Raw genomic sequence first — 10,920 nt, 5'->3', positions numbered from 1 at the left:
TCAAGCTTATCTAGATCTTTTTGACACTTCTCTTTATCCTCTAAAGTATTAGCCTCTCCTAATTTTGTGTTATCAAACTGACAATCATCATCTCAACTCCTTCATATAGGTCATTAATAAAAATGTTAAACAAAACAGAGTCCAGGACAGAATCCTGATGCACTTCACTCTGTAATACTCTCCAGTCTGATAGGAGCCATTTTTGAGTAATCTCTGGGTGCAATCATTCAGCCAATTATGAATCCATTTAACAGTTACATCATTCAGTTCATATTTTACTAGTTTGTTAATGATATTGTGAGACAGTTTATCAAATATTTTGTTTATATTTCTGTTGAGACATGAGCAATTGTTGTTAGGCTCTGTCTGGTCATATGCATAATCATTTAAATCTACTGTCCCATTACCTTATTTAGAAATAAAATCCATTGAATAAAGTGGCATTTATTTCTTACATATGCATAGAATTGTCTATTACCCACACATATATTTTCAGAAGCAGGAAACAGTCTACCCTGGAAAAAAATAACTGTTCCCTTTAAAAAGAAACTAAAGATGCAATTTGTTAGAAGAGTCATAAATACTCATAATTCAGTAACTGAACACATTAGAAACTACAACTTTTTGGAATGAGTAAATAAAAATACGAATGGTCCAGATTAGTATAGTATATGAACCTGAGAAGATTTAGAATCAAATTTTCTTTGATACTCAAATAAAAATATTAAGTACAATATTATCAAGTTATTTAAAAAGCCAATGAAGGACAGAAGTTAAGGGGCTGGATGATGACAGGGGAGGCCAATATTCTATAGCCTCCAGTTGACCGTGGAGCTCATTTGATGATTTTGAGCCAGTTACTCTTTCAAAGCCCAACCTATCCCAGAGTGTTGGTGTGAGCACATAACTGCCAGGAGATTCCCATATGTTCTATCTTAAGCTTCTAGAGAAAAAGAAGGAAGGAAATGATATTATAGCGACCTTATAAATGGAACAATGACATCAGCATGTTAGATAAAGGTTATTTTACATAGAAATGCAACATTTAATTCAACTATTTGAAAGTTATTTTTTTAATTACAAATTTATTATGCAAATGTTATATAAATGATTCCAAGGGATAAAATTGAGCTGTTAAGATCTAATTTTGTTAGAGCTTGATCTTCACTTTTTATCAGCTTCCAATTTATTCATGCTTACAAATCAGAAATTGCCAACAAGTTATTCCAGAATTACTAAGGACATGATAGAAAACTGGATATAAATTAATAAACAAAACATAGACATAGCATGGTGTTTTTATTCAGTAATAATTAACTAATAAATGATACCAAGTACATCATCTTTGTCAGGACACAAGCATCTTAATATAATATAAAGCAAACACAAAGTGTGGTGACTGTCTTCTTTGGTTAAAGTATTTCTATGAATATATTGAAGGATAACAAGTTCTTAAATAAAATTATGCTATTGATTTCTGATGTAAAATACTATTTTCATTTTGCAGAGGATAATCAGTTCCAAACACAAGATGTCAGAAACTCATTCAATTCTATCTAATATTTTAAAAAGGGGCAGATTGACCTCTCCTGGGAATAGTGCAAGATACTGCAGTTTTAAAGATTCATACTCTCCTTCCATATTTCATGACAGTGGATACAATGAATCAATCAAGGACCCAAGTTTTTATTATACTGATGCAGAATGCAAAGGAGAACAGAATGAAAGAGAATATTCTAAATATTTGCATTCTAGTAGTTTGTGCACTTCAGCTTTGTCTCCCATTGAACATAATGCTATTTTATCAGAAGGGAAGGATGCTAATATACCTAGAGACTACTGTGAAACACCCAAAGTTGCTAAAAAAGACTCATCACTCCGCAGAAGGTTACTTGTGTCTAAGGCAGCTTCTGTTGGTACATTGGGATGTTCTGAAAGGCAAGTATCATCTTCAGGGAATAATAAGAAAAAAACATGTTTATCTCACTTCCTTAGCTTTGATGAAAGGATATCCAAGCACGGTTTGGATTCTCCAAAAGAGAAAAGCTATAAGCCTTTGGCTACCAGTACTCTAAAAATTGAAGAATCTACTTCCGATTGTCAGAAACTGAGGTTTATGTTCTCCCAGCAAAGGACTTCTACAATAGATGATTCAAAACCTAAAGGCAGCTTGTCAGAACCAGGTGGTTTATCACCAATCCAGTCCAAATCTTTTACAGTCACTCCTAACATTTTAACTGACAGTGCACATATATGTTTTAATAATCAAAGTTCAGGGTTAATCAGAGCTTCTCAATGTTCACTACCTACTATAAATGATGATAGATTTATCACACCAATCAACAGTCTTGTTGAAAGATTTAATCTTAATACATCTGAAACAAATACACAATCAGCTAAAGAAATAAGCGATTTGAGCTTGCTAATGCCTGATAGCAGTAGCTACAATTCACTTGGGTGTGATAAATCAGAAGATTCCTTGTCAGATCATGAGGGATCTTTCCAAGAACTACTTCAAAAACGTAATGAATCATCCAGCATTCTAAATTCTAAAAGAAAGGTAAGAAAACTACAGCGCTCAAGAAGATTATCCACTCTTTCAGAACGTGGGTCACAATCAGAAAAAGAGGATGATTATAATACTACCATTGCTAATTCAAAACACAAACAAAAAGTAGTAGATGGTTTTATCAATGAAGACAATGAATTAGTTTTTAAAGAAGATGAAAATAAATGCATGGTTCCAAACCTTGGAAATCTCTCAAGAACCCCTGCTTTGCAAGTGATTCATGAGATCTTTATGCAAACCAGAAATAAAAGAGCAGACAAAAATGATCTACTGAAGAAACTTGATGATTTATCTGTGCTAAAATATATTGTTGCTCAACTAATTGGCAAGAAAATGGGAATAGAAAAACTAGATATCTTAACAGAATTAAAGGACAGAGACTTAAAACATATTCTTGCTATGATTTTAGACATCCTGACCGTAGAAAGCTTATGCAGGTAAGAAATATATTTTACAAGATTTTAAACTTTTGCTGGACGTCTGACAATGCTATATATTTTTCTATATAAACGTAGCTACATTGAAATCACATAGACTAATAATAAACTTAGTTCTCTGGGTCCCTAGGCTCATGTAGCCTAATTGCACTATACATGTACAAAATGAATGTGCACTGATCTGAAAATCTGCAAAGTTTGTAGAAGTTAACAGCACCAAGAAAACATTTAGAGAAAAAAAGTTAAGAAATATAAGGACCTATATTTTGGCATAGAATATTTGCTGCTATTCATGAAAAAACAGTGAAAGCTTGTGGAATGCACTGTGGTAAATGGAAACCTGGATAGGAGCACCTCACTTTTCAACATCTTGTGGTAGTTTTCACTTGTATTCTTACTTTTCTGTTTGTTTTGTGTTATGTAATTTCTGACAAGTGCTTGGCACTTTCATTAAATAAGGCTTGGAATTGGACAAATAATCATTATGTATGCAAAAATATTTTTCCATGTGTCTCATGTTAGGCTGAGGAATGAAATATGTCAAGATCTTAAGTATTAATTGCATGTATTAGGAATTAAAATATTTAATACTAGCATCTGTTTCTCCATGGTAGATGATGTAAATTGTTAAAAATGATTAAGTTAATCTATAAACATTTCAATAATTTGATGAATGTACATTGTCCTGATTCAGCTTGTTCTTAATGATAACCCCCAGTATAGTTCTTTAACTTGCCAGTATATTAGGAACATAATAAACTTGTCAGTGTATTAGGAATGAAGCAATCCACTGAATTCTTGCATGTTTGAATGCTGCTGATAGCAATTCTTTGTTTCAGTATGTGGAAAGTAAGCAAAAACTGGCGAGAAATTGTTGTACATGATAAGCATGCAAATCGGAGGCGGAAGTTGTATATAAAACAGCTGAGAGCAGACACTAAGGTAACTTACAATTGCAGTGGTGCTTGGAAGGGGAATTGAAGAGATATGGTTTGAACCTGAAGAAAAGAAATATCATGACAAATATATACTGTATCATCTCAAGTGTATGTAAACACACAGCTGTACCTCTGAGTTGGTGGGATGTTGGCAACAAATCAGTTTGCAAGTTCAGGTTAGATCAAAAATCCTAGTTTGGATAGAATAGCATTAGAATTCTTGGGATAGAACTGGATTTTGGCTGCACTTGTGGCATACTGGCCAATATTGTTCTAGGTGTCAAGAAATGCAGCATGTGGCATGAGTATGACTAAAGCAGGTAACCTAGTTTATTCCTTCTCTATCTTACTAAAAAATGTTATATGAAGGCCTTAATTGACCAAAGCTATGGGTGTGGAGGTCCATAGTTATGGTCCTACCTAGTCCTACCTACAACCATGGCATCTGGAAGATTGTGACTTGGAATGCAAAAGGAATAAATGGAGAAGAGCAGTTGAAGAGAAAATGAATAGAATGAAAAGAAAAATAAGTTATGTGTCTGTGAAACTAAGAGAAAGAGGAAGGATGTAACAGATGGTCTAATCATACAGAGCTGATGAATATATGCAGGGAACTAAAGGTGTTGGTTTAACTATCAATGAAAAGTCATAAAAGTCAATTGCATATTGTGGGAATAGGGTATATAAGAGGTCTATTCTTAGTTCATTCTCCATATTCAAGAATCAATGGGTACTGAACATATGCAGATTAAATATGAAAGTGAATAACCAGTACAAAGACGTATGTTGAGGTTCTTTGGTCAGATAGAGAGAATCAATAGGGATCAAATTGTAAAACAAATGACGGAAGAGTGAAATGGTTGAGTGGAATGGAAAGATTCAGAAAGTCATCAGATGGAGTTGATCCTAAAAAGAGGGAGAGGAGAAGTTTGTTTTTTTTAAAGTCAATGTATGAAGAGGTTTACAGTCATGGTAAAAGCAAGTATGATTGCAAGGACCAGAAGGTATGGTGAGAAATAGTGAATGTATTGGTATAAATTTTAATTTTGGCTATACTTGCTTTTCTCATCTCATGCTTGTAATAAATTCTTTGGTTAACTATTGCTTGCTTCCTATTGCACTATGCACATCACTGCTTACCCTAAAATGGAATAGCATGATGGATGTGCATGTATGTATGTGTATACCCTTTTTCATCAGATAATGGATCTGTCCTGCTAGATATAATGTAATAAAATTAATTTTAAAATACACATAGTATGGTTGGACTCTAACCACATCAGATACATGTATTTTAAAGTTATTAAGATTTGAAGAAGATAATTGCAGAGATTTCTATATTTTTCTGATTGTAAAATATTTTGATAATTTTATTTAATTCTCTGTTGGAAGTGATTTTTAAACTGTATTTAAACTGCATTCAAATAAACCATAGAAAGCTTCCATAGAAGATACCCTATCCCTTGCTGTTGAATTCCCTTTACAGTATGCCTCCATCTGAACTGGAAGACTGGATAGAGAGATAGAGAGAGAGAGAGATAGATATTAATGTCAGGCAATGTGAAGCTCAAAAGGTTTCTTCCTCCATCAACTCTGTGTAATCTAGAACATAATCCTAAATGGTCAGCTTCATGCTAACATTCCATGGCAAATGGCAAATGTTTGGGCATGAAAAGAATTCAGTGTGGATATTAAATTTGAAGATCCCTACAGGGTTGAAACTGAATGTATTAGAAAGTTCTTTATATCATTCTTACCTTTTTATACCTTATCAGACAAACAGCATATAGGAACTTTAAATGCATAGCTGACATAAAATGGTAAATTGCAAATTAAGTTGATTTTTGTAAAAATAAATGATTTGTAGTGTTGGGTCATTTTTAAAGGGATGCCTATTGGACACTGAAAATGCTGCTACTAGATTTATGGTGACTCGGTTTGCACTACGACCAGTCCAGGCTCAAGCAAAATCTGCGGTATTACAAATGCACTCATCATGTAATGAATCTTTGACACCTCTGCAACATAGCCCTAATCTTCAGTCAAGGAGTAAGCAAGAAGCATATATAAAGGTAGGTAACTGCAACTCACTGTTAGAATAAAACACAAACCATCCCCATAATATGATTTGACATGGTTTCTACAGAGTTATGCAAGGAAAGATTTGTGGATGTTGGAGAACATTATTTAAGTGGCAAATACATTATTTAATGAAGTGAGGCTACTGCAATATATTGCTGGACAAGTAATAACTAGTTGCCATTAACTTTATCTCTTGCCCTAGTAAGTTTTCAACTGTAATGAATTTTTTATTTTTAGTGCAGAAATATATTAAGCATTCTGTTCCTAAAATATATAATGTGAGAATAAATTAGTGGCCCTATAAAAACGTATGTATACTATGCCTAAACTTAATTACTGTCTGTGTCCCTGATATAGGTTGCGCAAACTCTTTTCAGTGATGAAGCTTTAAAACCCTGTCCAAGATGTCAGTGTCCTGCTAAATATCAGTCCTTAAAAAAACGTGGACTTTGTAGCCGGGAAGATTGTGCATTTGATTTTTGTGTTTTATGTCTGTGTGCCTTCCATGGGTCAAGAGATTGTAGCAGTTCATCTTCTATGAGGCAAAGTAAAAAAGATGCTCTTCCAGGAAGTGCAAAAAGCAAGAGAAATTTAAAACGACTCTAAACATCTTGGAGTGAAGAGAACTAAATGTGTCCCCTACCCCTAAATTCTCTTTTTTATATAGGTAACACTTTTTAATAATTATGCATTTTGAAAGTATTACTTTGACCATTAATCAAGTTGCTAATTAATTCTTTGTATCAATATTCTAAATATAACTTTTGATACGTTTTTGAAAAAAAAAGTGAAAAAATTTTAAACTCTTGTATTGGTGTTTGCTACTTTGCCAGACACACTCATGAGATTTCAATAAAGTACTTTCAACATAATTCAAATTTGTCTTGGCAATCTTGTTTTGGAATTTTAAATTTAGCTCTTGTCATTGTCAAATGAAAAAGAATTACTGCAATGATATGTTATCTTTTCATATTTTAATAACTATTTCAAATATATTTCAGTGATAGTACATAATTTAAGTCCTAGCAAGTAGTAATTGATGGCCCAATCTTGAGAAAACTAGGGAGGATTAGACTTAGTTACATAGATGGGAGAACCCAGCAATTACAAGGGCCGTAGGCTATGTCCCGGAAGAAAGCAGTGACAAACCACTTCTATAGTGTTGCCATGAAAACTACATGGACTTGGCCGTTTAGGTATCTGGAATTGAGCTTACATAGCATGTAAGTAATATATTTTCAAACACTCTGTTCATCCCAAATATTACTATTTACTTTTATAGTATCTAAAATATTCTAAATGATATACACAAAAATTGAAAGGTATGTTCAACAGGAAGGATTTTAAAAAATCCAATACCAAAAAGAGAAAAAAGGAAGGAATTTCAGATACTGGAACTTGAAATTGCATAATCTTGGCCATCATCTGAACTGAACAGGTGGGCCTCTCTGCCCCTAAGTATGCAAACAACCCAGCAGCCATTAGTCCTCTGGCTGATGGATGAGGCCGGAGCATAATCCCCTTCACTTTGTAGTTTCAGGGCAACTGGAGCCAAGTGATGGAATCTCAGCAGATCAAAACCAAGGCAATCTGGAAAACATACAAATATATGTCAAGATAATCACCATAGAATAAACAAAATAATTCCTCCTACAGAACTACTTTCTTCCCAAGCTATGTTTATAACAAATGATTGTTATAATAAGGAACAGAACTTTTGCACATATCCTTAATTTCTGGGTTGTAAAATATGATGTTCCATACATGAAAGATCCTGAGCAGAAAAATATATTGCAACATGTAATAGATTTTGACTTCAACTTCATATTGTCCAGAAGTATGATAATGATGATGTATTGGTATGCTTTCATATTTATTAAGTATGCTGCTTGAATTAATTAAAAAATGAATTTCTCCTATAGTTGAGGTGGATATCCTATATAGATTGTGCTTTTTATTTGTCTTCCACTTGTAGGGCTAGTTTGAATTGTCCTTGCATTATAAGAGCCCTCTCTCATCCAATACTGATTCTATATAAGCTCTGGGAAGCAAGTATCAGCAGAGCTCTGCCAAATGTTTTATTTATTTTTTAAAATATATACAGTATTTCTAATGCTTGAGGAAGTTTCAGAAGCTTATGTTTCCCATTAGAGAAAAAGCGAGCGTTCCAATTTTTCCTCAGGAATGGAGCATATAGGCTGGATTAATACAGCTTGTCAGACTGTGCTAAAAGGGTTTTGCAGTTTGTGATTGAATGGGCTACAATCATTGTCTTAACATGTGTGAATCAGACCTTCACATTAAGCCATAATATGTTTTGATATAACATAGAAATTACACACAGTTAACCTAATAGTTGGCTTATCATGTAGTGTGAACCTAACTTTACAAAATCAGCAATTTGTGGGAGGGGGGCATCAATTACCCCTGGAGCTAAAGCTGTCTGTAGTGATAACACCACCTCTATGACTGCTGGAGAAGCAGCAAAATCTTAAGACAATCACCCTCACTTTCTAAATTAGCAAAAGCAAGCACTAAGATATAAAAAAGATAAGGAAAATGACCATTCTATCTACTTTTACAGCCAGCCAGTTGCCAGCTTAGAAAACATGGGAAATTAAATATTCTTCCCAATAGCGTCAGTTTTAGAGAGTAATAGATTTTATGCTGTCTCCTGGCCTTTAACATCCTAACCATAAATTTCTGAAAAAGTGCTCTGACCTTAACTCTAATGGCTTAAGATTTATTTCTATTATTCTAGAAGCCTGTAGCCCAAAAATTGGCTGACTAGTTGAACCTCATGGCCCTGTCTGTACAACACATTTCATCCAATTACCAGTCACCCACTCAAAGTTCTTTACTGGTAGGTTGGACAGTGTACAATTATTACTAACTGGGTCAAAATTTATTATTTTGGGATGTCATGCATTTTCTCCAGGATGTCTCTGATATCCCATAAACCCTTCAACCAGTGGAATATTGACAAGGCTTCATTATTTCACTAATTCCTATCCAATTGGCCAGTCTGACATCAGTAGACATACCTGGGTTATTGCAGACTGTCAGTGTCTGGTAGGTGGGTCCTATGTTGCTATGGTGTGACAATGAGCTTTGTAAACCAGAGCTTGCTTTTTCAATTACTCTGTATCTCCAACACTTTTTTGTTTTGTTTATTGTTTGCTTTTGAAGGGCTAACCAACCAGAGTTTGGAAACTATCCCACATCTGATTGGGTTATGCATTTATACCATCGTTTTTCAAACTCAGCAACTTTAAGATGTGTGGACTTCAACTCCCAGAATTCCCCAGCCAGCTGGTGTCCGCTGGAAGGAGAGTTCCTACCATCTTGTTTTGGTTTATGGTATTGGATTGCTGAAGTGGTGGGCTGGGAGACACAGTCTTCATTTGAACATGCTCTAAATTTAAGAGAATGAAAGTAGAATTCTTGACTATTGAAATACATGACAGGAAACCACAGCTCATGTGATCAAATGAGAATGCACTGGGTGCCTCTGAGGAAGCCTCCCAACAGGAGGCTTGCCTTGTGATTTTGTCAGCTCAGTGTTCCAACTTACATTGCTCAGAGATGGCTGCATAGGATTTGTCTTTGCACAATTATGGAATTGGGGTGCAGGGATCATCAAATTAGTCTTGAGTTATTGAGGGCATGGTAACACATGTTAGAAGGCTTCAGTTTTTAATGGGTTCTTCTGGCAACGCCAGAATGTCCAGTGAACTGTAAAATGTTGTGATGTAATTTGTGGAATGATTTGGGAAGCCTGCATTTGGGCAATGGCCGGCATGTGCCAATAGTGTCTTTGTAATGTTATCTGTCTTTTGCAAGCAGTGGAGGGGGCAGCTGTCTGTGTTGTCAGTATGCAACATTTCATGGTCTCAGCCAAGTTTTACTAGGTTCATGCTAGTTGCTTAGTTATGCCAGACAAGCATTCCAAGGGGTATATGTACAAAACATGCTTGGCTTGGCTGGTTTTAACCTTCAGTTTTGTTGTTGTATTGTGTGTTCTACATGCCCTAAATCAACTCAGCATATTGTTCAAGCTAAATTATAAACATCTGTCAGTAATTTTTAATGAAACTTCTGAATATGTTTGTCTCCAGTCTGTTTCCACTAAAGCTCACTTGCCCAATTGTTGGGCTATGAAGTCATCATATTTTAATTGACAAGATGGGTTTGCATAGCCTTATCAAAACTAAGCACAGAGTTGAATCCAAAGTCTGGTTTGCTATTTGTATTTTACCCATGTACAACCTCTTCATCTTCTAGACTATGCTAACAATCTCATAAACTATATATGATTGTGGAAGGACACTTCATCTTTCCATGACTTAGTGATAGGGCATTGCACGCTTAAGCTGTTAGGTTAAATCCTAAATGCAGTACAGTACTATATTTTTTCGTAGTGTACGTTGCAAAATATATATTTTAATTTACTTATACAGTGGCAAAGAAACTGGTGAAAAGGTGGATTTCACTAGAGATGTTGCCTCACCTCCGTTCTGATTAAAATGAACCAACAAGGCTTATTATTTTGAAATTCTAATTGTATGATGATTCTACAAAAAAGATTACTGAAGCTTGCCTGAGTATGATACAACAAAGTATAATAAACAAAATATAAGAATAAAATAATAAAAAACAAAATAAAATAATTTATTTAAACATACATTCGAGGCATATCGCTAACTGCAGATCAAGGTAGAGGGGATTTGGACTGCTTAGAAAACTGCAGCTAATAAAAATCTGAAACACCCCCATTCCCACATAATGGCACCACAAGGCTCAGTTCAGCCCAGCAAGTACAAAAGAGAACTATGTAACTAACTTAGGGAGTGCTTAGTAGAAATGCAGGTATGAATAGACAAATTATCTTACT

At 34.6% G+C, this 10,920-nt stretch overlaps 1 protein-coding gene across 1 annotated transcript; it reads left to right on the top strand.

Annotated features, from left to right (window-relative positions):
* The first annotated feature begins 1,525 nt into the window (after window positions 1-1,525).
* Window positions 1,526-6,632, top strand: FBXO43 (F-box protein 43). The gene is made up of 4 exons (XM_063300261.1): window positions 1,526-3,006; window positions 3,846-3,948; window positions 5,831-6,016; window positions 6,384-6,632. Exons 1-4 carry the CDS (start codon window positions 1,532-1,534, stop codon window positions 6,630-6,632), a joined length of 2,013 nt encoding a protein of 670 aa, XP_063156331.1. The 5' UTR covers window positions 1,526-1,531.
* The last annotated feature ends 4,288 nt before the right edge of the window (window positions 6,633-10,920 follow it).

Source organism: Candoia aspera, chromosome 3, assembly GCF_035149785.1.
Source record: "Candoia aspera isolate rCanAsp1 chromosome 3, rCanAsp1.hap2, whole genome shotgun sequence".
Taxonomy (NCBI): Eukaryota; Metazoa; Chordata; class Lepidosauria; order Squamata; family Boidae; genus Candoia; species Candoia aspera.
This window is presented reverse-complemented; position numbering and strand designations above follow the sequence as displayed.

Coding starts and splice junctions, on each gene's coding strand:
- FBXO43 (XM_063300261.1), top strand. CDS start 1,532: ATGTCAGAAACTCATTCAATTCTATCTAATATTTTAAAAAGGGGCAGA. Junction 3,007..3,845: donor ACCGTAGAAAGCTTATGCAG/GTAAGAAATATA, acceptor TCTTTGTTTCAG/TATGTGGAAAGTAAGCAAAA. Junction 3,949..5,830: donor AGCTGAGAGCAGACACTAAG/GTAACTTACAAT, acceptor TCATTTTTAAAG/GGATGCCTATTGGACACTGA.